General features: G+C 31.2%; 1 protein-coding gene across 1 annotated transcript in view; it reads left to right on the plus strand.

The window, feature by feature from the left end:
- LOC114328113 (polycystic kidney disease protein 1-like 2) overlaps positions 1-27722 on the plus strand; it is a 311210-nt gene that overhangs the window by 205865 nt on the left and 77623 nt on the right. The window contains exons 14-16 of the mRNA XM_050644966.1: positions 3939-4172; positions 20528-20755; positions 25449-25595. Of these exons, the coding sequence (XP_050500923.1) occupies positions 3939-4172; positions 20528-20755; positions 25449-25595 (609 nt within the window). The remainder of the gene's footprint in view (positions 1-3938; positions 4173-20527; positions 20756-25448; positions 25596-27722) is intronic.

Below are 27722 nucleotides of genomic sequence, written 5' to 3' on the forward strand. Positions count from 1 at the left end.
ATGTGGGGAACATTGTCAAAATCGCAATTTTACCCTAAAAATAAAAAAAAATCACGTTTTTTTTCGTTTACCTCACTACAATTCTGTTCCGTTTTAACATTTTTTCTAAAATCTTTACAGTGTATATTTTTTACTTTTCTGAAGACAAAGGTACCTGTTTCAAACTTTTAGTCTTATTCTGATAAAGGTTATGCATTTTTTAATGCAAAAGGTGCAGATTTGTGCTTTGCAAAATTTAATCGCAAAAGTTGAGTGACGAGATTTGAAATTTAGCTTTTTAATCATATTCATCTTAAAATATAGAGTACGATGAAGTTTTCTGAAAAGTTTTAGATCAAAATGTTTTATAGCAAAAAAATAGTGCAACTTTTAATATCTACATTAGAAATCCTCAAAATAACACTTATTTTTCGAGATACTGACCATGGGTGGTAAATGGAAAAATTTGGGCTTACACTATGTTTTTGACGGTGTTTTTTTTTTTGAAAAATGGCTTTGGCAGGGCCAATTAGCCAGACTTGTTTGTGACTGATTGCAGATTCCTAGTCATAAATTTTTTATTTCATAACATAAGTACATACTACAATATTATTTTTAGATTCATAGGTACATTGTGTTGCTTTTTTTATTTTGTTCTTTTTTTAATTATTTTACTGTATTTTTTTTAATATATATTTTAATTTGTACTAAACACGTTTTTTACTTTCTTTTTTTTAAGTTTTCTTTCTTTTTTATTTTTGTTTAATTTTTTTATTTTTTTTTATTTTTTTTGTTATTATTTTACTATGTGTTTTTTATATATATATATATATATATATATATATATATATATATATATATATATATATATATATATATATATTTTTAAAATTTTTCAAACCACATTAACAAATTATGCCTAGTTAATAGTTATATATTACATTTACAACTTGTATTTACATAATTTAACATGTTTATAAATGAGATGAAGAATTTCCATATCTTTTGTAAATATTAAAGTATTAAGGTTTATTGGGAAAAATATTTTAAATTTTTTAATTCCTTATAAAGGTCGTTTATATTATTTATTTGTAAATGACATTCTAATATGACATGTGTTAGATCTCCGATTTTGCCACAAGTACAATTGACGGTGTTGAAAACGACAATACAATTTATTTTAAATTTTAGGTGGAGAAATATTCTCAAAATCGCAATTTTACCCTAAAAATAAGAAAATGAAATCACGTTTTGGGTTTTACTCGCTACAACTGTGGTAAATTTTAATATTTTTTCCAAAGTTTTTACAGTATATATGACTCACTTTTCTGAAGTCAATGGTATCTATTTCAAGTTTCTATTCTGATTCCAGTAAAAGTAATGATTTTTTTAAAGTACAAGGTAAATATTTGTGAATTGCAAAGTTTAATCGCTAAAGTTGATTGACGAAATTTGAAATTTATCTTATTAATCACGTTTATGTTAAAACATTGACTACAGATAAGTTTTCTGGAAATTTTTAGATAAAAATGTTTTATAAAAAAATATTGCAACTTTTAATATCGACATTAGAAATCCCCAAAAAAGCGCTTATTTTTCGAGATACTGACCATGGGCGGTGAATGGCTAATTTTGGTCTAATTTTATGTTTTTCGTGGTGCTGAAAATGAAAATGAGGTTTATTTTGAATTTTATGTGAGGGAACATTGTCAAAATCCCAATTTTGACCTAAAAATTAAAAAAAAAATTAAATCACGTTTTTTACGTTAATCACTCGCTACAAATCTGTTCCATTTTAATATTTTTTTCTGAACTTTTTACAGCATATATTTCTCACCTTTGTGGAGACTATGAAAACTGTTGTAGACTTTCAGTCTTTTTCTCATAAAAGTTATGAATTTAAAATAAAAGGTGCAGATTTGTAAATTGCAAAGTTAAATCGTAAAAATTATATGACAAAATTTAGAATTTATCTACAGTATTGCCCAAAATAAACAGTACTGAAGCTGAAACGCAGATGTATCAATGTGCGCGCTGTCATATTCAAATTAACTAGTATAGACCTGTCCAGTAATCTTTAAATAATTATTTATTAGGGCCTAATTGTTAAAAATAATGTTAAATACAGAGGAGAAAGTGTTTCTCGTGGAGCATTATTTTCGCTCATACGGAATCGGCCGACGTAATAGTGCAAGTCTGCTATACGTGTGTGATCAATTCACACAACGGTTTAATAAACATTGTCCAAGTAATGCTGTAATTTTGAAGGTTGTTGAAAATTACAGCATTAGAACGTTTATTAAACTGTTGCGTTGTGTGAATTGATCACACACGTATTGCAGACTTGCACTATTACGTCGGCCGATTCCGTATGAGCGAAAATAATGTTCCACGAGAAACACTTTCTCTTCTGTATTTAACACCATTTTTAACAATTAGGCCTTAATAAGTAATTATCTAAAGATTACTCGACAGGTCTATACTAGTTAATTTGAATATGACAGCGCGCACAAAGATACATCTGTGTTTCAGTTTCAGTACTGTTTATTTTGGGCAATACGGTATTTTATCAGGTTTATGTTAAACGACAGACACCAAAGAAGATTTATGGGAGGTGCTAGATCTGGATGTGTTATAGAAAAAAAAATGGAGCAAGTTTTAGTTTTAAGAAAAACGTGGTTTAATTTTTTTATTTGCGATTTTGACAATGTTCCCTCAACTAAAATTCAAAATACACTTGATTTTCGTGTTCGCACTATCAAAAACATAAAGTAAGACCAAAATTAGCGATTCACCACCCATGATCAGTATCTTGAAAAATTATTTTCAGCGTTATTTTGGGCATTTATAACGTCGATGTTAAAAGTTGCACCATTTGATTTCTATAAAACATTTTAATTTAAAACTTTCCAGAAAACTTCTCTCTTTTCTATGCTTTAACAAGAATGAAATTAAAAATCAAAATTTCAAATTTTGTCATTCAACTTTTGCGATTTAACTTTGCAATTGACGAATCTGCACCTTTTATTTTAAAAATTCATAACTTTAACTCTAAGTAAGACTAAAAGCTCGAAGTAGGTGCCATTGTCTTTAGAAAGGTGAGCAAGATATACTGTACAATGTTTAGAGAAAAATATTAAAATGAAACAGAGTTGTCTCGAGGTAAACGTAAAACATGTGATTTCATTTTCTTTTTATTTTTAGGGTAAAATTGCAATTTCAGAACAATATTAAAAACTATCCATTCACCACCCATGGTCAGTATCTCGAAAAATAAGCGCTATTTTGGGGATTTCTAATGCCGATATTAAAATTTTCACCATTTCTTTTCTATGAAACATTCTGATCTAAAACTTTCCAGAAAACTTCTTTGTACTCTATATTTTAACATAAACGTAATTAAAAACTAATACTAAACTGATACTAAAAGTTGCACTATTTTTTTTATAAAACATTTTGATCCAAAAAGTTTCAGAAAACTTATATGTACTCCACTCTTTAATATAATTAGTACCTAATTAAAAAGCTAAATTTTTAATTTCGTCACTCAACTTTTGCGATTGAACTTTGCAATGCCCAAATCTTCACCTTTTACTTTAAAAAAATCATAACCTGTATCGGAATAAGACTGAAAGCTTGAAACAAGTACCGTTGTCTTCAGAGATGTTAGAAATATAGACTGTAAAAATTTCAGAAAAAAATATTAAAATGGAACAGAGTTGTAGCGAGGTAAACGCAAAAAAAACGTTATTTTATTTTTTTTAGTTTTAGGGTAAAATTGCGATTTTGACAATGTTCCCCCACATAAAATTCAAAATAAACCTTATTTTACTTTTCAGCACCATCAAAAACATACAGTATGACTAAAATTGGCCATTCACCTCTCGAGAAATAAGCGTTTTTGGGGGTGTGCCGCTCGTCTAATAATTATTACAATGACGAAATAAATTACTTTTTAGGTTCTTGTTACGAAATTTTACAAACCTAGTCTCAGAGAATTTAAAAGCAATGCCGAACTAGTTAGAATAGGAGATAGTCCCATATATGTCAAGGAGACGATGGGATTCGACAATTGGTATTATTTAGCAGTAGCGTCGCATGGCGATAAAGAGGTTGATTTCAAATTCAAGGTGTACTACTTGGCTTGCTATAATTGGTATCCTTCCGACAGAAAGTGGACAGCTGAATGCTGGGTAAGAATTATATTTTTTTAAGTTATATACTTATATTTTTTATTTTGCTATTATTTTTTTTATTTTACAGAAATAGTCGCATCAACCTCTAAGATTATTAGTGACTTATATACATATTATTATTGTAGCGAGTTTAATAATTAAATAAAGCTCATAATCCATGTGGTCAGACCGCTCCCGTCGTCTGAAAAAATGCTTATTCGGTTTCTTTATGGATTTCTATTCAAAAATGTCCCATTTAAACGAATCTGAAGGGGCCGGGCGGAATTTTTGGGCAGAAATTGTTTAAAAAAAATGTTTAAACAAACACAAAAAATCACCTTTTTTGGCCCGACGAATATGTGTTTAAGTTTTTTGGATCATTCTAAACAAGAAAGATATCTGGTGATTTTTCTCAAAAATTAATAGTTTTCGAATTATAGGCGATTTAAAACTTGAAAAATGCGAAAATACGCCTTTTCAAGGCTTAGAAAATCATATTTAAATTATAATTTTTGAGGTTGCCAAGTACTTAAATTGTTATTTGAACATTAATTTTCAAGATTCTGTAGAATGATCGGGTCTAACTTCAATTTACACCTCCGTTATTTAATTGTTAATTATGCGTGTAGATCAGATTTTTTGCCGGTGCGGCGGGGTCTATTTCAAAAATCTCCAATTTTCCTCCTAAAACTATATTTTTTAGATTCTTTGGGGCAGTCTAAATAAAATAGGTTTCTTTTCATTTTTCGAAAAAGTTAATAGTTTTAAAGTTATAAGCGATTTAAAATCCGAAAATGCGTATTTTCGCATTTATCGAATTTTAAATCGCTTATACCTTTAAAACTATTAACTTTTTCTAAACATAACAAAACATATATTTTATTTAGAATGTCACAAAGAATCTAAAATATATATTTTTAGGAGGAAAATGGGAGATTTTTTTAAATAGAGCCCGCCGCACCGGCAAAAAATCGGATGGACACGCATAATTAACAATTAAATAACGGCGGTGTAAATTGAAGTTAGACCCGATCAGTCTGCAGAATCTTGAAAGTGAATTTTAAAACTACAATTTAAGTACTTGGCAAGCTCAAAAATACTAACTTAAATATGATTTTTTAAAGCTTAAAAAAGCGTCTTTTCGAATTTTTCAGATTTTAAATCGCCTATAACTCGAAAACTATCAATTTTTGAGAAGAATTACAAGATACCTTTCTTGTTTAAAATGACCCTAAAACTCTAAAAAAATATATTTTGATTCAAAAAAAGGTGATTTTTTGTATTTGTTTAAAAAATATATAAAATTTCTGCCTAAAAATTCCGCCCGGTACCCTTCAGATTTTTTTAAATATCCTTTAAAAATTCCATTAATAGGAATCCACAAAAAAACGGATCAGAAATTTTTTCAGATGGGAGCAGTCTCATCACATGGACTATCACGGTTCAGACTTATATTAAAGTAGTAGCTGATCCGGCGAACTTCGTAGCGCCTCATAGAATTAGATAATGTGTCATAATTCAATAACTAAAACTTAACAGAACCAAACAAAAATACTCAAAAATATCATGTATGAAAACATTTAAATCAATATAATGTTTTTTGATAAACAATGACGTTTTGATAAACATTGACTATAAATAATCTTCCATGTGCAAAACCTGTAAATTAAGAGCCGGGATGGGTAAAATTTGTAACGAAGAAGCTGAAGGGTTCGTACTCAACCAGCTCCTTAGGTCCTTATTTAATTAACACGTTGACGGACAGAACGTCTATAGATGTCTAATTTCGATTCATGTAATGCGACACAACGTCTATAGATGTTGCATTTTTCCCTATTCTCCTTTTCAAATACATATAGTGCCACAACACTTGGTTATACATTTGACGCACTGTCCGTCAACGTGTTAATTATAATAAATACTTCAATCTGACTACAATATATTTTATTTACTGGTGTTCAAACTGTGAGTATAAACATCAACAAATGGTAGCGACCTAGGCCAACGGCCTGTCGCAATCACATTAACATTATAAATAATAACTAAAATAATGATCTACATCAATAACACTCAAGATCCAGTCAAATGCCGCCCAATTACTTGTCTTCCAGCTTTATATAAATTGGTCACATCCTGTGTAGCCCGGCGTATCTACCAACACTATGCGCTGAACTATAGCATAGGACCTCAACAGATAGGATGCGCTAAGGGTTCCATGGGTTGTAAAGAACAACTTCTCATCGACTCAGTAATTTCTAACCAGGCATATTACAAAAAGACGAACCTTTTTACTGTCTTCATTAATTACTTTTTTAGAAGGCCTTTGATTTAGTGCCGCATGAATGGCTTATTACACCAGGGAAATAAGGCAAAAATATACCGTGTTCGGGACACTTGAGCAGCCAGGTTGCAAATGGGTTTTTTGGGTACTATATACCTAATACATTATAAATACAAAAATGCCCGTCACAGTTTGGACGAGAAATTTAATTATTAACAAATAAGGGTCAAAAATGAAAGTTTTTTCGTTTAAATCGCTACAGGTAAAAATAGGGTAATTAAATATCTTATTTATAATATTTTTCTTTTAGTAGATGAGCCAAGGTTTAAAAGAACGCTTTTTGAATTTTGGTCCGAACATTTGTTGCTTCGGATATTGCAAAATAAAACTAAAATTTTGAAAATAAAAAATGTGCTATAAGTTTTGCGAATATGAATTTAAGACTTTCATATTGCAAGAAAAGTTGAGCCAAACAGTCCATACAATGCACAAAAAATTTTAAGACGATTCGTCATTCAATTTGTTTATCGCAAAGAGTTTTTTTTTCGCAATATTATTGTTCAGAAAATAATAATGATATAGCAATTCTGTGAAAACAGCGTGAAAGAAGAATAGTCATATATTCAAGATATTTAAAAAAATCATTAAAAAGACATTTATATCACTCAGAAAATATTTTACTAAAATAGAGTCATTTTTGGCTTATAAACAATTTAAATAACTTTCTTAATATTAACTGTAGGCTAAAACTACAATGAGATTTGAAAAACTGGTATTTTTATACGAATTTTCAGAGAAAAACTTTTTGCCTAGGTTAATTACGGTCAAAGTTAGCCACTTTTTTATTTAATTAACGGCTACTTTGTTTATAGCAATGAAGCAACCTAACTATAACTATTTTGAAGTTGAAGATATATAGTTTATGTGTAAAAGTTTGAGTAAACTTTGAACCTCAACAGAGTGGTTAATAAAGATTTAAAAATGGCGTCCAAACGGAATTAATTCGTGGTCGGTGGAGGAGAATTATTAAAATCCGTTCACTGAAAAATTGAAACTGATTCTGGAAAAATATGCTGCGATTAATATTGCCGGAGCTTGTTGATGGATTTTGATCATAATTTTTTTAATTCGTATGTACTCGTAGTCTCATAGAGTACGTTATGTACACACATCCCCACCTAACATTACAAAATGTTAGGGGGAACTCCCCTTATCACTCAGGGATATGAAAAATAGATTACGACCGATTCTAAGACCTACCAAATATACATATACAGTATGTCCCTGTAAGTTGTATCCATATGGAAAACTTTTTTATTATTAATTTTACGAAAAAAGTTATTCTTTATAAAAAGCTCTGCATGGTCCAAAACCTAAGATTTAACCATCAAATATCAAATTTTTTGAATATTATACGAGGTATGTCAAAAAGTTTGAATTTCACTCAAGAGTAAAGTAACTTTATTTTTCACAATATTAAAAATTGCTATTATGAAAAGTTGTTTGGAATTAAAAACTGTATTCTAGTATGCAATTACATCCTTCTAATTGAATTTTTTTTTTCTGAAAAATTATGGATAACTAACATTATTTTCAGTTATTTTAATTCAGCTAACTCTTTTATTATTAATTTTACGAAAAAAAGTGATTCTTTATAAAAAGTTCTGCATGGTCTAATATCTAAAATACAAGCATCTTTTGTCAAATTTTATCAATTTTATACGAGGTATGTCAAAAAATATGAATTTCGCTCAAGAGTAAAATACGTTTATTTTTCACAATATCAACAATTGTTATTATGAAAAGTTATTTAGAATTAAAAACTATGTTTCAGTATGTAATTACATCATTCTAATTGAAATATTCTGAACTATAAAGGTACTTTACTTTTGATCTAAATTTATCTTCTTTGACATACCTCGTATAAAATTGACAAAATTTGATATAAGATGGTTGTATTTTAAGTTTTAGACCATCCAGAACTTTTTATTAAGAATCACTTTTTTTCGTTAAATTAATAATAAAAGAGTTATCAGAATTGAAATAACTGAAAAAATAATGATAGTTATCCATAATTTTTCAAAAAAAAAATTTTAAATTAGAAGGATGTAATTTCATATTAGAATACAGTTTTTAATTCCAAACAACTTTTCATAATAGCAATTTCCAATATTACGAAAAATAAAGCTACTTTACTCTTGAGTGAAATTCAAACTTTTTGACATACCTCGTATAATATTCAAAAAATGTGATATTTGATGGTTAAATCTTAGGTTTTGGACCATGCAGAGCTTTTTATAAAGAATAACTTTTTTTCGTAAAATTAATAATAAAAAAGTTTTCCATATGGATACAACTTACAGGGACATACTGTATAATTTCATAAAAATCGGTCAAGCGGTCTCAGAGGAGTATGGAAAGTAACACTATGACAGGATAATTGTATAGATGTAAATATATAGATGGCTGTTAACAAATAAGGGTTGGTGATAAAAGAGTGAAAATTAAGGGTTGTATGTATTTCTAATTCTACATAATATAAAATTAAGGTAGATAACTTTGTCCAAAAAAATCAAAAAAATATCAGAGGGCAACCCCCCTTATAACTTATGGGTATAAAAAATAGATTACAACCTTTTTCTGTCTTATAGGGTATACGTGTAAAATTTCATAAAAATCGGCCAAGCCGTTTCGGAGTAGTAACTAAAACTGTTACAGGAGAATTTGATGTATATACAAGTAACTGCGAATTAAATAATAAAAGTGGCTAACTTTCAGCCTAATTAACCTAAGCAAAAAGCTATTTCTGAAAATTCGTGTAAAAATGCCAGCTTTTTAAATCCTAAAGTAGATTTACTTTATAGTTAATATTAACAAAGCTATTCAAATTGTTTATAAGCCAGAAATGACTCCATATTACTAAACTTTTTTCGGAGTGATAAAAACGACCTTTAATGATTTTTTTCAACACTTGGAAAACATAACTATTCTTCTTGCATGTGATTTCCACATAATTGCTATGTCATCATTATTTTCTGAACAATAACATTGCGAAAAAAAAGCTCTTTGCGATAAACAAATTGAATAAAATTTAAACTAATTGACGAATCGCCTTAAAAATTTTTGTGCGTTATGCGAAATGTTTGGCTTAACTTTTTTTGCAATGTGAAAGTCTTAAAGGCTATTTTCGCAAAAGTTATAGCACATTTTTTATTTTTGAATTTTTAGTCTTATATTGCAATTTCCGAAGCAAAAAATAATCGGACCAAAATTCAAAAAGTGCCATTTTAAACATTGGCTTATCTACTAAAATACGATTACTCTAAATAATATATATAATTACCCTATTTTTACCTGTAGCGATTTAAACGAAAAAACTGCCATTTTTGACCCTTATTTGTTAATAACTAAGTTTCTCGTCCGAACTGTGGCGGGCATTTTTGTATTTATAATGTATTAGGTATATAGTACCCAAAAAATCCATTTACAACCTGGCTGCTTAAGTGTCCCGACAAAAACCTTATTTCCCTGGAGTATATAGATATATTGAGAATATATAAAGTCGATGAAAATATAGTGACCTCTTTAAGGCATATAATGACGGAGTAGAAGACTAAAATTCACCTTCAAATACCTGGTGAAAATAACATCGAAACTGAAAATATCGCAATCAGCCGGGGCCTGTTTTAAGGAGATTCGTTGAGTCCTCTGTGGTTCTGTCTAGCTGTGAACCCACTATCTCAGCTACTGATTATCACTGACGCAGGTTTTAGCATCAAAAATAACAACAATGTGGTGGCGAAGCTTAATCATGTGTTGTATATAGATGATTTGAAATTAATGGCTTCCACTCGAAAACAACTTGATGAGATGCTAAAAACGGTAGAATCATTTTCCAATGATATTAGTATGCCCTTCGGACTAGACAAGTGCCGCATTTTAAAAAATATAGTCAGAGGAAAAGTACAGCCCGGAGGATTCGATATACCAAATGGCCAGAACATCGAGGCCATGGGTAAAAATGATATGCATAAATATCTTGGAGTAAAGCAAGCGCGGAAAATTTACCATAAACAAATTAAAACAAAGATAACTACGGAGTTTATATGAAGGGTAAAACAGCTGCTTCGCTCACACCATAACAGTAGAAATTTGTTTAAGGCACTAAACACCTACGCATGTTCCGCGCTTAGCTATTCATTTGACATTGTTAAGTGGACAAAAACGGACATAGAAAAACGGACATAGAATATCTTCAGCGAAAACTAAGAACACAGCTCACAAAGGCACAAAAACACGATCCTAAAAGTGCAGTAGAAAAACGACATTACCACGGAATTTAGGAGGAAGAGGACTTATGGATATAGGTGAGTAATTAGATAAACAAACACCGATCAAACTGAGGGAACCAGAAATGCGCATAAACCAGCTTACTAAGAAAAAAAATGCGTACCTGGATGGGTAAATCTCTGCACGGGCGACATCCCAGTGAGGTCAGCCAAGATTATGTCGACAATATAGCGAACTGCTGGTTGACATCAGGAAAGATGTTCTCCGAAACGGAAGATGCATTACTGGCCATTGGAGTCATTCCGAAGACCCTCCTCGAAAGCATAAAAAAGCTGGGTCTCAATGAAAATCTTTATAAGACCATGCATAAAGCTGTACCACTTGAGACGGCCAGAAGTGTACGAAAATGTTTGGGAGATACACCGCATACCAAGTCACCTAGGGCTCGATAACATGGAAAGAGTCCCACCAGAACTCAATCCTTTTGATACCGTAGGTATCTGGGATGAGTCAATTTTCCCCTTAGAGGGAGTGTGAGCCATATGGCTAAATATGTATCTTTATCACTGGACGTTCACTTATATACAGTTGAGTACGCGAGTCTTTACCCGTGCGTCATCATTTAAAGCATACGAAATAAGCCGATGATAAAACTTTAGCTTTCAATTGCCAGATGACGCTAGTCACCTAATCCATACACGTCAGTTGCAATGTAGAGGTAAGCTTTCATGGTTGGTCACTTCGAGTGGAGAGCAGCAGGCCTAGGCCTATCCGATAATGACTCCATTAAGAGTCGAAAATCGTCGATTCAGAGTGCTGTACTGCGCTCCGTATTCTAAGTGAAAAATAAGATTGTTTTGCCTTCGCATTGCAACTGAATAAAAATTTTGTATATTTTTATTTTTATTTTATATTAGTATTATTCCTATAGAGGTCCATTTTTCGTTGGAACTTTACTAAGCTGCACACTGGGGTTGTGAATTGCATAGTTTAGAATTCCTTCCCCTTTGTCTTCACTGCAGCATCCATCTGGCTTGCATATTGTTAAGTTTTCAATTTAAAAATTTTTTAGTAATATTTTTAATATTATAAATGTTGCTATTAGGATTGAAAACTTTACCTTACCTTTTAGTTTTTTTTTATTTATAAATAAAACATCCTATAACTCTGTAAGAAAACACATTTTATTTAAATGATTCGGGTTAAATCATTAACATTTTGTGCCCAAGAATCTACAGTTAAAATAATTTTAATTAATAATGAAACACCTTGTATAGACAAAATTAAAACGTTTACGCTATCTGATAAATTATAATTATAATTTTACTTTTCTGGCTACTAGGCTCTTATGTACTTTAGAAAGGAACTACAACGTTAACGGGGTTTTACTGTTTTATATGGTCAATGGACCTCTGAATATGAAAAAAACCACGGAGTGCTACCATTTAACCTTTAACTACCCGCGCATCAAGTTATAACATAACTACACGTGTGGCGTACTTTATACGCCACAAGAAAATACACTTAAAAACAGCAGATTTGTTTATTTTTTTTAACAAAATACGCTTAGTTGTTTGGTATAAACCTTATTCAGCATCAGAGAATACTTGGAGTTCCATCTCAGTAAGTTAATTGGGATTTATAACTGAAATCATGGAATAACTGGATTCCATGATAGATAAAATTACTAATAAAAAATTTTTTGAAATGTGATGTTTTACAGGAGAAAAAGTATTGTTTATAAAGGAAAATATATTTTGGGCCATAATGATTAAAAAACAATTGAAATATGAACTTATATTACTACTTATATTAAGATAATCGTGGCGTATATTGTCCACCACCGGAAACAACAAATACTAAACTATAAATTACGATCTTCCCAAAACGCCAATTATCACGAAACTAAAACCAAATTGTAAAGCACATTCCAGTGATATAGGCCAGGGTAATAAGACAAAAATATACCCTGTTCGTGACACTTCAGCAGCCAGGGTACTGAAGCATTTTTTCGACAAGTAATAACTATAGGAACAAATTGAAACTATTTCCTGCGTAGGATCTAGCGGCCATTTTTATTTATAAACAATTAACTGTTCAAAAATGGCATTTTTCCCTTTTTTTTTTCAAATCAATGGAAAACAGTGAAACTTATGATTTTTTTAGTACAAATATCTTTGAGATTATGGAAAAAGCTTTAAAATGACATTAGAAAGTTTGATATACTCATTTATTGTTAATATAATTGCGAAAAAAGCCGGAATTGCAAAAAAATTATTTTCGTAATAACTGTTGTAAAAATTAGTGTACAGGTTTGAAATTTTTGTCAAATGAGGGTTCTTGGGTACTTAATATGTGATAAAAATTTCAAAGCAATTCGTTTAATTGTTTAAATTTTATTCGAATTGTTTATCTCAGAGACCATTTATTTGCAATAACATAAGTCAGAAAAAAATGACGTCAGAACCATTCCACAGATGTCAAATGGAAGAGCATGAGCTGTCTTTTCAACTTGGTTTAAAAAAGCGAATAAAAAATGCATTTATTAGTAATAAATAATTATGCAAAAGTATCGTAAATCTTTCCTTATAAACTTTTTGGATAAGTTTTTCCAAAAAAAATAACTTTTTTACCCTGTTTTAAGTGCACAACTACCAAGTAATGTTATTTATATCATAATTGATAAAAAATTGTAATAAATATATATAATTTCTTATATAACAAAATAAAAAGTTTATAAGGAAAGATTTACGATACTTTTGCATAATTATTTATTACTAATAAATGCAATTTTTATTCGATTTTTTTAAACCAAGTTGAAAGTATAGCTCATGCTCTTTCATTTGACACCTGTGAAATGGTTCTAACGTCATTTTTTTCTGACTTATGTTATTGCAAAAAAATGCTCATGCTTATGTTAAACAATTGAATGAATCGCTTTGAAATTTTTATCACATATTAAGCACCAAAGAACCCTTATATGACAAAAATTTTAAAGCTGTATACTAATTTTTACAATAGATATTGCGGATTTTTTTTTGCAATTCCGACTTTTTTCGCAATTATGTTAACAATAAATGAGTATATCAAACTTTGTAATACATCATTTTAAAGCTTTTTCCATAATCTCAAAGATATTTGTACTAAAAAACCATAAGTTTTACTGTTTTCCATTGATTTGAAAAAAAGGGAAAAATGCCATTTTTTGACACTTAATTGTTTATAAATAAAAATGGCCGCCAGATCCTACGCAGGAAATAGTTACAATTTGCTCTTATAGGTATTACCTGTCGAAAAAACGCTTCAGTACCCTGGCTGCTCGAGTGTCATGGGAAAAACTTTATTACCCTGGACTAATAGGTTAGGGAGATAAACAAGGTCAAAAATAAGGTTCGAAACTGGTTTCTTAACTAGTAAACAGTGTTTCCGATTAGCTCTTAGTTTTTATCAAAATTAAGGTGGTTTTACTTGTTAGAAAATTATCAAAGTTGGTATAATAGTGTATTATATAGTGCTTAATCCGATTTTGGGATCAAACTGTAAGTTAGATCATCTTTATTACTATTTTTTAATCAACAAACAGTAAACAACGGTTATAAATACCAGTAACGAGGTAATTAAGTAGCTTAATTACTAATGAACCTGTCCAAGCACAAGGGCCGTAATCAGGCAACATAGGCCCAATATGCAGGAAATTTCAGAGGAGAGATCTTCTGAACTTCAAAATTCTCAAGATGTCATTAATCCATCCAATCAATCAAAATTATATTCAACCGCTCTGACTCAACCTAACAAAAAATTCGCAAGCAAAAACCAAGCCATTTTATTCAATTCACTTCCAAATACAAAAATTGAAGATTATTTAAATGCCATAGCAACTAAAGTCGATCCCAATAAAATTCTCGCCATTTCCAGGATTGTAAATGATCGTATTTGCGTATATTTTACTACTGAAGAAACAGTCACCGAATTTTTAAGAACAGATAATGGAACAATAGTAATCAATCAGGAACGTATCCAAGCCAGGAAGTTAGTCACACCAAGCGAAAAACTGATAATTTCTAATGTTCCCCCATCAATACCTCACAGTATTATAGAGACTCAACTACAAAATTTTGCAATTCATCAAATAACTCCATTGGATTTTCTAAGAATAGGTACAACTAACTCTTTATTTAAGCATATCTTGAGTTTCCGACGCTATACTTACATTTCTCCTAAAAATCTGGAAAATATTCCTGAGTCTATATTAATTAACTATGAACAAATCAATTATCGAATTTATTTTTCACTTGAAAAACAGTCTTGTTACATTTGTAAAGAACAAGGTCATCTAGCCTCTCAGTGCAAAAAAAATACAAACACTCAAACATCTATCGAAAATTCATCACCTACTGCTCAACCAAATTATATCCAAAATTGCCACCCTATCATAACAGATGCTCAGCCAACTATCCATCCTTCACAATCTTCGCAACAATCCACCAGTCCACAATCAAAAGAAACAACCAATACTTCTCTATTTGATTCAAATCCCATTCAAACACCTATCCAGCCAGATAATGTTGAAATGAATAATCACAGCCAAAATCAACCTCCTACACCCTCTGACACTCAATCGTCTAAACGAGCGGTGTCAGAAATAACGTCTCCTTCAACATCAGTAGACCAGAACCCATTTAAAGAACCTCTGCGTAAATCTAAGAAAGCAAAAACTATTCCTGAAGATAATAAGACTTTAGCAGAAGATCTTATTAAATGCACTAGTTCTTTTTTCCAAGATAATTCTGACAACGGATATTTAACCCAGGAAGAACTAATTGATTTCTTTGAAAATGCATACGGCTCTGCAGATCCTCTCAGCATTGCAAAAACGTATACAGAAGATATCGAAGGACTACTCAATTTTTTAACTAAAATCCATCCAGCATTAACTCCCAAGTATCTGAAAAGTCGCTGTACAAGATTAAAAACTAAGATTAATAAACAGCTATTATTATCCGCTTTCTCTACTGATCACAGTGAATACAGCAGCGACGCCTCTGCTGAAATTTAAAACAACATTCAACTGTATACTGCAATGGAACCTAAATGGGTATTACACCCATTTAGAAGAACTTAAATTAATTATAGCTAAGTTTAAACCATCTGTAATATGCCTACAAGAAACCCACTTCAAAGAAGATAACTGTCATAATTTAAGAAACTATACTCCGTACTATAAGAACAGAATAACTGCTAGCCATGCTAGTGGGGGAGTAGTAATATATGTCCATAACTCATTTAATACCGAAGTAATACGTTTAAGAACTGAGTTGGAGGCAACAGCAGTATCTATAAAAGGCCCCCACAAAGTCAATATATGTAATATTTATTTTCCTCCGAACTTAGACCCGTCCATAAAAGAAATAACTGAACTCTTCAATCAAATTCCAGAACCGCGTATTATATTAGGCGATTTTAATGCCCACAATATACTTTGGGGAGGTAAAAAAACAGATTCCTTGGGACGTAAAATCGAACAAATTGTTACAGATTCTAATATGAATATCCTTAACGATGGAAGAATCACAAGGTTCAATATTTCCACCGGCAATGGATCCCCAATAGATTTATCCCTCTGTGACCCTGTCTTACAACCAACTCTGTCGTGGGATGTGACATCCCATTTGCATGGAAGCGATCATTTTCCTATCCTAATTACGAACAATAACCATATCTCCTCATCAATTCCATCCAATAAATGGTGTCTGAAAAATGCAGATTGGTCTCTATATTCCTCTTTAATTTCACAAAAAATTTCTCAGTTGGTTCAGCCCTTTGATACAGACATTGATATTAACTCCAAAGTACTCCATCTCGTACAGTTTTTAACGTCAATAGCTCACGAGTCCATAGGTTATTCAAAATTTCCAAAAAAACGTGCTCCAGTCCCGTGGTGGAATTCCCACTGCGAAGCAGCAATTAAAGAGTCAAAAAAGGCGTTTTATAAATTAAGAAGGCACCCAACTTTAAATAACCAGCTAGAATTCAAAAGATTAAGGGCGTATTGTAGATACACCTTAAAGAAGAGTAAGAGAGAAGCCTGGGAAAATTATGTATCATCTTTAAATTCATCTACCCCGACTTCTGAGGTTTGGCAAATGATAAGCAGAATGTACGGGAAAAAATCATTTAACACCATTCATTACCTAGAACATCATAACCATATTTATTCAACTAAGCAAGAAATAGCCTCCGTACTAGCAAACGTATACCAACAACATAGCAGTGACGAAAATCTATCTACAAGTTTCCTAGCCCATAAAAATAAATTTAATAATGCATGTATAAATCTTGATGACCACAATAATTTACCTCTAAATGCCATATTTACGATGGATGAACTGTTAGAAACTTTAAACAAAGTTAAAGACACTAGCCTAGGGCCTGACAACATCCCTACGACATTTTTAAAAGCTATGCCAACGGAAGGAAAACAATATCTTTTGGATCTTTATAATTTCATTTGGACAAATAATGTTTTCCCCATTGATTGGTACGATTCCATTATTGTACCAGTTCTTAAACAGGGCAAGAATAAATCGGACCCAGAGTCTTACCGACCAATCTCCCTAACATCTAATATGTGCAAAGTACTTGAAAAAATGGCAAGCAACCGACTAATGTGGTACCTAGAAGATCGACAGCTACTTAGCCCTATACAAAGTGGATTTAGAAAGTCCAGATCTACATTAGACAACATAATGGATATTGAATCTGTAATTCATGAGTCATTTGGATGTGGTCAAGAATGTCTGGCTGTATTTTTTGATATAACGCGTGCATATGATACAATCTGGAGATCAGATATCATAAGAATCCTGTCAAGTTGGTCGATTAAAGGAAGTATTATCAAGTTTATTAATAATTTTTTATATAGGCGAAACTTCAAAGTTCGAATAGACAACTTTCTTTCAGACTCTAAAATCCAATTAAACGGTATTCCTCAAGGGTCTACTCTTAGTGTTGCACTTTTCCTTATTGCCATCAATGACATCGCTAAGTCACTTAGCCCATTAGTCAAAGCCCGTCTATTTGCTGATGATCTTGTTATATTCTGTCGTGGTAAAAATATATCAACAATGACGACCCATATACAGCAAGCCATTTACAAACTAGAGAATTGGTCGAATACTACTGGCCTAGAATTTTCACCCACTAAAACGAAAGCAATGATCTTCAGTAAAACTCCAAAGAAACAAGTAAATCCACCGAAACTCTTCCTAAAAAATTTACCAATAAAGTATTCAGAATCGATCAACTTCTTGGGAGTAAAACTGGATAGCCGACTATCTTGGCAAGACCACATCCACTCTCTCCGTCTGTCAGTTCAAAACGGCCTTAACTTAATGAAAAGTATCTCTCATAAACAATGGGGTGCCGATTTCCAAACTCTTATGACTGTATACAAAACCCTAATTCGTTCAAAACTAGATTATGCTGCTGTTGCCTACAACTCAGCCAAAGGTTCACTATTGAAAGTGCTAGACACAGTTCATAATTCAGCAATTAGAATTGCACTGGGAGCACACTACACAAGCTCAGTTGAGTGTATGTATGTTGAATCAGGCGAACCATCCCTTCAACTCAGGAGAGAATACCTTAGCCTCATGTATGCCTTAAGAGTATCAACTAACCCACATGTACCTGTTTATAAAAACACATTTACAGATAGATTTCCATCGACATTTAATTGTGGGAAAAGATTGGATCCTCCGTTTTATCATCGAGTGAGAGCAACGTTACAGAGCTTAGACACAATAATTCCACACACTTACAATACTTTTAAAGTCAGCCAACACATATTACCATGGACAATTGCTCTCCCTGCTTGTAATACAAACCTATCTGCATTCAAGAAAGGTGACACACCAGCAAAAATCTTCAATCAGAGATTATTAGAGATATTAAATGGTTTTAATGATCACATCCATATTTATACCGATGCATGCAGATCTGCAAATGGAGTAGGAGCGGCTTTCACAACAGATAACTATAACAGTTCCTACCAGCTCCCTCCCCAAACCTCCATATTCTCAGCTGAACTCTTTGCTATCCTCCAGTCATTAAAGTTTGTTAACACACATGACATCAAATTCTCAATAATCATTAGCGATTCCCTAAGTGCATTAACGGCCTTGAGGCGGGTATACCCCAAACATCCTATCCTCCTCTTAATTAAGGCGGAACTCTTGATATGCCAACAAAATCAAAGATTAGTTCAGTTCCTCTGGGTACCATCACATTGCGAGATAAGTGGAAATGATAAAGCTGACACATTAGCAAAAAATGCGAGTGAGAATCCCTTAACAGACATCATAACTACTTGCGTTCATACTGATCTAAAGCAATATTTTAAAAACAAGATCATGACAAAATGGCAAACAAATTGGAACGAATCAAACTCTACATTAAGAACGATCAAACAAAGTATATCACCGTCGAAACATCCTACAAAGAGAAGAGACCAAGTGCTCATGTCCAGATTGCGACTTGGTCATACGAAGATCACCCACGACTTTTTATTAAAGAAGGAAGCCCCTCCGATGTGTTATGTGTGTGATAGTGAACTAACAGTGCAACATATAATAATAGACTGTCCTCTCTACGTTATAGAACGGCAACATCAACAGTTACCAACTACAATTAAAGATTGTTTAAGTGAAAGTAATTCATGTAAGACTCTTAATTTTTTACGTACTATAGGACTCATTAACCAAATTTAATATACCTAAATTTTGTAATTTGATGTAAATACAGTTCATTGCTAATAACCCTTGTGGTTGAAGCAAATTGTAAATAAAAAAAAAAAAGGTCAAAAATAAATTTTTTAAATATATTTGCAGTAGAATTAAAGCATATTTGCAGCGCGTGTAGTTAAAGGTTAAAGGGGTGCGTTTTTGAGAAAGGAGTGAAATATCCCCTAGCACAAGGTGCATCAGTGTAAGTTATATGCACTTTTGGTACAAACACGTCTACAAAAAAATTGTTTCAGATTAAATTATTTATCGAAATATTACCTTTTAAGATCAAAGATAGTTTTTTTACAAAAATATATTCAAAACAAAAAGCAAAAACACAAAAGAAAGTAATTTTGCTTCTTGCCCCATAAACTTTTTTCCACGGTAGATATAGGTACAGGCATTACCTCACTGAAAAAAATTCATTCTTCCTCTTCAAAATGACGTTTAGTAGAAGTCTCTAGGATTTATAGTTTCCGAAATATAATTTTTGAAAGTTCGCCGCTCATAGCATTTTTGGGCTATTTTACCCATTATTTCGCAAACATTGTCCTGTAACTTTTTTCTACGCATATCTAAAAAAATCGCGTCTCTGCGTAAAAAAGAGTTACAGCACAATGTTCGCCAAATAATAAATCGAAAAATCAAATAGTCGAAAAATTCGGAAAAAATATTTCGGAAATTATAAATCCAAAAGACTTCTACCAAAAGTCATTTTACCAAAATAATTTTACTTTAAAAGGCGATATTTCGATAGTAAATTTAACCTGGAACAATTTTTCTGTAGATGTGCTTGTACCAAAAGTGCATAGAACTCACCCTAATACACCCCGTGCCTAGGGACTAATTCACACCTTTCTCAAAAACGCACCCCTTTAAAGGTAGCACTCCGCGGTTTTTTCATATTTAGAGGTTCATTAACCATATGAAACAATAAAACCCCGTTAACGTTGTAGTTCCTTTTAGCTCTCTTATTTTGAACATAATCAATAGACTATACATAAATTTTTGTTTTCTAGGCTGAACCGAGTACGAACGTAAGTTATTTAGTATGTAATTGTTTCAATGTTTCGTTAGTTGCTGGTACAATGATGAACAACAATGTAAGAAGAGAGTACACATTATACATGGATCATAAGTTAGAGGCTCAAGCATGCTATATTATCTTTGTATGTGTATTATTTATATGGATATTATATTGCACATTTTTAACAATATTTTCGGTATCACCAAAATATGACAAAATGGTAAGTATAAAGTCGTTAATTGCTTCATATAGTCCAAGAGATGGGAACCAATTTTCCTAGTGATAAGTAATAGGGGGATATGTTGAATTAGTTTGTACCTACATGACTTTCCCCTAAAGGCGAAAACCAGAGTGGGGGACGAGGGTAGTTATAAGGTGTAAAATCCGCTGCTTTTATTATTTTTGTTTGTGGCGCTCATGATCGAGATAGTGCACCAAAATTTGGGAATAAGTAGGTCATGACGTAACTAACTAAAATCTCCCGAAGCGGAAAGCTGCGTGGGGACAAAGGGACGGCGGGCAGGGGTGAATATAAAAAATATGAGGGGTTTTTTGTGATGCTTACGATTAAGATAGTGCCCCAAAATTTGGGAATAAATAGATCATGACGTAACTGACCAAACCCTTCAGGGGCACTCCAGACACTAAGCTGATCAGAACCTCAGAGAACAAGATAATTTTGAATTGGTATCAGAAACTAACTGACCCTGGAAGATATATAAATTATTTCTCTCGGCACTCAAAAAGCCAAAAACACAACACTGTTGTTGCAATGAAAACAGAATTTTGCATTTCAGCAATGACCTTTAATATGGAACGCTGCGTGGGGGACAAAGGAGTGGTGGGCAGGGCTGAATATAACAATTATAAGGGTTATTTGTAACGTTTGTGATCGAGATAGTGCACCAAAATTTGGGAATAAGTAGATCATGACGTAACTAAGCAAAATCTCCAGGGGTGGAAAGCTGCATGGGGACAAAGGCGTGAGGGCAGAATTTAATATAAAAATTATAAGGACGAACGTCACAAAAAAACCCTTATAATTTTTATATTCACCACTTTCCGCCACCTCTTTGTCCCCCACGCAGCGTTCGACCCATGGAGATTTTGCTTAGTTACGTCATGATCTACTTATTCCCAGATTTTGGTGCACTGAAATCTCGATCATAAAAATATGCAGTGCTAGTCAAAAGTCCGTACCCCTCCCTCATATTTTTCGAACGGTTATACCTATAATAGGGGAATTTGGAGGGAGGAAATAAACGGACGTGAGCTTCTTAACTTGTCATGACAGGTGACGTAATAGAGACAGATGACGTTACAGAGCCACTGTGACCGATAATTTTAAATGGGACCTTATGGCAAGTGATAACTCGTTTAAAAGGACAGCCTCTTTAGTGCAGCCAGTGGGGATATTTGGCTCCGAATTCCATCCTACTGCATGGATTTTAATGAAATGTTGGGAATAGCCTCTAATTATCATCTAATTGAAAGTCAAGGGTGGGGTCGCCCGGGATGGGGTGGTTCCCAGCGGAAAATTTTTTGGTCAGAATAACCACGGAAATGGCTGAGACTAACTCTAAGCAAAAACTGTTCTATATTTTTTTTGAAAACTCAATACTTTTTGAATTATTCGTGGCTGAAAATTTGACATTTTCATTGAAAAATGTCACCTTTTCGGACGGTTTCTTGCGAATACATTTTTGTAGCTTCTAAAAAGTCAAAGAGACTCGTTTCTTTATAAATCTTCTAGTTATAATACAAAAATATGGTAGGTGAAGAGAGATTTGTTTTTGGTGCATGCTGAAATCGGTGTGTTTAACTTAAAATAACAGAGAAATGGTCGATTTTAGGGGTATAATGCTACCAATAACTTTTTAGTGGTTGAAAACACCTTTAAAATGAGTACTGTTTAAATGTCGATCACATTTAAACTAAGTGAGATATGGTGCAAAAAATTTGGTGACTAATGTATTTTAAGGAAAAATAAGAAGTACATTTAACCCCCCATCGGCCTTATCCACCAGAATTGAAATGCATTGTTTTCCGTCCACAATACTTTTTACTCTAGTATTAATTTTTATGCTCAAAAATTTGGATTGGTTTAAAATGAATGGTTTTTGAAAAAAAGATCAAGTATAGAGCGCATTTTTAAATTTTCTTAAAAATCTTCCTTTTTCTCCATGTAACTAGAAAATGGTAAGAGATACGAATAAAAGATATAGTACAAAAATGTAGAGTTTTTCAGATAAAAATTTTTGTTCTGTCTTTCATTACTGTATCTTTTTCACATTTGCGCGTTACATAGAGAAAAAGGAAGATTTTTAAAAAATCTAAAAATGCGCTCTATAATTTATTCTTTTTTTTTTTCAAAAACCACGCAATTTAGAACCAGTCAACTTTTTGAACATACAAATAACACTGTAATAAAAGGTAGAAGGTGTAGAAGGAAAGCGATGTATTTAAATTCTAATGAATGAGGGGTTAAATATACTTCTAATTTCTTCCTTAAATTACATTAGTCATACATTTTTTTGCACCATATCTCAATTAGTTGGAATGTAATAGACATTTAACAGTACTCATTTCAAAAGTCTTTTCAACCACTACAAAAGGTATTGGTAGCATTATACTCCTTAAATCGACCATTTCCCTCTTATTTTAAGTGTGTTGAAACTTTATTAAGAGGCTACAGTAGCGATCAACAGGTAGCAACAAACGGGTTCCAAGATTGCGTCTCTAATTTTGAATATTTTGTCGAGATATTTGGCACACATATTCGTAATATAATAAAGAATGGCGGTACAGAGCCCAATTTCAGAAATATGTTAGTACGTGGAAATTACTCTATAACTAAATAAAATATTGAAAAAAGGAGCCTGTACCGCCATTAAGAAGAAAAAAAAATAAACTTTCTTCAAATAAACTTTTTTATCCCATGCCTAAATTTTGTGTAATCTTGGAACTACTAAAATTTTTTATTTCTAACAAGAAATCGAACATATTATTACTAAATAACTAATTAGGCAACATAGAGAAATTATCAGTAGTAATTGCACAAGAGCTCTGAAATTATTGAATTTTTCCCGAGTGACACTTTGACAGTTTTAATTTCACGAGCCGAAGGCGAGTGAAATTATGTCACGAGAGCAAAAATTCTATATTAATTTCAGAGGTCGAGTGCAATTTGTTGCGATTATTTCATGAATAAAACTGTTCAAAACCAAAATTTTTTTGTAATTTATTTATATAAGTACCATTAAACACACAGTTTTTATAAATATTTGACGATTGAAAGTCATCACTTTTATAATTTTTAAAACATTAATTGTCATTAATGTCACTGAATGTATTTTTTCGTAGCAACGAAGGGCATCTGACGTAATATACTTAACGATGGGAGATTATCAAAAATTATCGATTTAATTCAGATTTCTGTAGCTTTCTATTGGTCAGAATCTCCTATGAATGAAATAATCACTGTCATTTTGACAAACCTGCGTCAGATTTTCTCTAATCCGTTCTGTCATCTTTATCGATAGTTCAGTGCAGTAGTGTGTTAATTTAACAATTCGTTTTTGTTGTTTCATAGGAAAGTAGTGTTTGTTGTTAGTTAATTTATTATATATTTGTTGTTGTTGTATAAGTTGTTGGCCTCTTTGAAAGAATAGATTGTTGTTAATTGTGAGTTAGTTATATGTAGGTAGGTAAGTATATTTTACGTAAAAATATTTCGAATTCTAATGCGAGTATATAAAGTTTTAGGAGGATTTTTTATTCTAAAAATATTATCAATAGTTTAACCAAATGGAAAAAGTAAATCAAACGAAAAATAAAGTGAAACCTTCCAAGAAAAAGTCAATTCAAAACCGTGCCAAAATTATGCGGAAATCGAAATTTGTTTCGCTTCACAACAAAAAATGATTATTTATTATTGTTTTATTATTAGATATTTCATGCAAATACCTTTCTAAATACCTATCTTAACATAAAATTTTCACCCATTTTGGTTTATTTTTATAAATATCTATTTATTAATAATAAAATCGTTTCCTATTAATTCCATTTAGCGCGACTATGATATTGTCAAAATATTAATTTTGTCAAAATATTAATTTTAGATAATGTCAAAGATTACCACTGTTGCCAAAGTTTATGATACTATCTCCCGAAGTTATATTTTGTTGCTACCTGTTGATCGCTACTGTTTACTCTTAAATAATCTAATTTATTTTGCTTTATTATGCCGCTAAAATTATATCACATTAAATACACGCTTTGGTCCTTCTAATAAAAATTAATCGTACAAAATAACAGTGACATTATTCCCAAAAAATATTTGTCATCGTTAGATATTTAAAAAAGATAGTTTCGTTTTCATTATAATAGTTTATATTAAGTCCCAATTAATATTTAAGGCTTTTTGTACTGCAGATGAATTCTCGCCGTGTCTGGTATGAAAGCTAAATATAGTCTTAAGTGTAGTTCTTTTAAATAAAGCCAATTAGGATAAAAGAAGTCCTTTTTCTTTAACTAAGAAAAAAGAGACGGTTGGGGAATCAAAACCAAAGCTGTAGTTATTTATTTGGTCCTTCGAGCCGGATGATTATTTGAGGTAGAGTTATTTTCCGTAAGATTTACAAATATTTTTTCGGAATAATGTCACTGTCATTTTTATAGAAGACCTAAAGCGTGTATTTAATGTGATATAATTTTAGGGGCATAATAAAGCAAAATAAATTAGATTATTTATAGTCCAGGAACCGAAGCTTTTCACCTCGCAATTTTTATAGAATCAATCGATTTGCTTAAAAATTTCAGAATAAGTAGTGAATACTCCAAGTAGAGAATACTCCTTACTGTATTTCAAAAGTATTATTATTTTGCCAAAAATTCACTTTCTTAATTTGCAGGGATTAAAAAGAATCTATTTATTAAGTGACACACCCAGTTTTTATCAATTTGGATATATTCTTATAATTAAGACTGCTGCTAAAATTAATGCTGGTACAACATCAAATATTATTGTAAAATTATATGGAAGCTTAGCAGATAGTAAGGTAAGCATTTTGATCATTTTTGCGGTTGTTTGTATATTTAACATATTACTAGGGGAAACTGGTATCCCTTGTAAATATGTTTATTAAGGGTATAGCAGCAAAATGTCGCCTGTCAAAATGTTCAATGTAATCTTAACGCAGTCATTTTTTTAGAATCCTGAAAAAGTATTTTTGAAAAATTTAAACGCAGAATGAAATATTGCATTATTACCGAGAGCCGAAAGTCCCTCAGAATAATAAAACGTTTCTTTTGAATAAGATATTTGAAATTTTAATTTCAAATATTTCGAAAACTAATGGTTCTGTCGTTAAGAATGAATAATATACCCTTCAGTCTTAATGATAAAATCATTAGTTTTCGTGATATTTAAAAGTTTAAAATTAAGCGGCACAATACATTAATCAAAATACAGGGTGATTGATTAGTGGGGTAAAGCTCAATAGATCCGTTATAGTAATAGATTGCAATAAAAATTAATAACAAAAATTTGAGCCACCCTTGAGCTTCACATTACAAAATTAGTTAGAATGTTACAGGGTGTTCGATAACACAGTGGCAGACCAAACTTATGTTTTTTTTTTAAATAGAACACCCTATATTTTATGTTAAATTCGAAATCCTGTTAACTTCTTTATCACAAAAATATAAAGGTTTGTTATGTTATACAGGGTATTTACAAAGTTATAACCAATTTTATATGAAAATCGTAACAAGTTCAACTCAATGTATAAATAAAAATAAGCAATACAGCAATGGTTTATTAATGCCATATTGTTTAACGTATTGTCAAAATTTTCAGGAATGGTCGATATTGCTAATTTTCTTTTTATCAAATACAGGGTGAGTCAAAATGCAAGTACATTATTTTCTCAGTAATTTTAAATGTAACATCCTGTATTTTATATCACTATTGAAAAGTACCATTACCGTACTTTAATTTTTAGATAACATTCCCTATGTCTAAATTTATTAGTTTTCGAGATATTTTCATTTTTCAATGGACCAGTAGCGTGGCCACCCAAATCACCAGAATTTAATAAACTGGACTGATTTTTTTGGGGTTATGTTAATAATAAGTTAAGTTACGGTTAAGTAATAAGGGTTACGTTAAGTTTATAAAATACCTCCAACAAGAAGGTATGAGATGAAAAATAGAATACAAAGTGTATTTCGATGTGTTAATTTACAAATGCTTCGTAGAGTAAGTAGCTCATTCAATGATCGTTTTTAGGCGTGCATAAATGTGTTAGGAGATAATTTTGAACACTTTATGTAATTAATTATTAAAAATATTTTATTAAAAGTAGCTTCTAATTTTTTCAAACATGTTTTTTTGCAAAATGTATTACTGATATATTATGTTTCGTTCTTTATTTGTTACATTGTTAAATTTACATACAAAAGTAGTGTTTAATTGTCTTCAAAAAATGTTGTATTTTGTGTTTTTGTGTTTTTTGTAAAATTTGTTACTAATTTTCTTTGTTCATTTGTTGCATTTACATAAACAGATAGTTTTTAATTGTTTCAAAAATGTTGCATGTTGTGGTTGTGTTTTTGTTTGTAAAATGTATTACTAATAAATTCTTTTTATTTATTTATTTTCTACAGTGTTACATTGATTACCAGATTGATAATAGGTAATCGTCAATTGTCAATTCAGTCATGGCTTACTTAAAATTTAGATAAATTTGAACACCTAAAATAATTTTCTCTGAGAAATGAAAATATCTCGAAAACTAATAAATTTGGGCATAGGTAATGTTATATAAAAATTAAAGTACTGTAATGTTACTTTTCAATAATGATATAAAATACAGGGTGTTCCATTTAACATTACTGAGAAAAGAATATACTTACTTGCGATTTCACTTACCCTGTATTTGATATAAAGAAAATTAGCAATGTCAATAATTCTTGAAAATTTTTACAATAAATAAAAAATATGGCATTAATAAACCATTACTGTTGTGCTTATTTTTATTTATACAGGGAGTTGAACTTGTTACGATTTTCATACAAAATTGGTTACAACTTTGTAAATACCCTATATAACATTACAAACCTTTATATTTTTGTGATGGACAAGTTAACAGGATTTCGAATATAAAATAAAATATAGGGTGTTC

Source organism: Diabrotica virgifera, chromosome 2, assembly GCF_917563875.1.
Source record: "Diabrotica virgifera virgifera chromosome 2, PGI_DIABVI_V3a".
In the NCBI taxonomy this organism is placed as follows: domain Eukaryota; kingdom Metazoa; phylum Arthropoda; class Insecta; order Coleoptera; family Chrysomelidae; genus Diabrotica; species Diabrotica virgifera.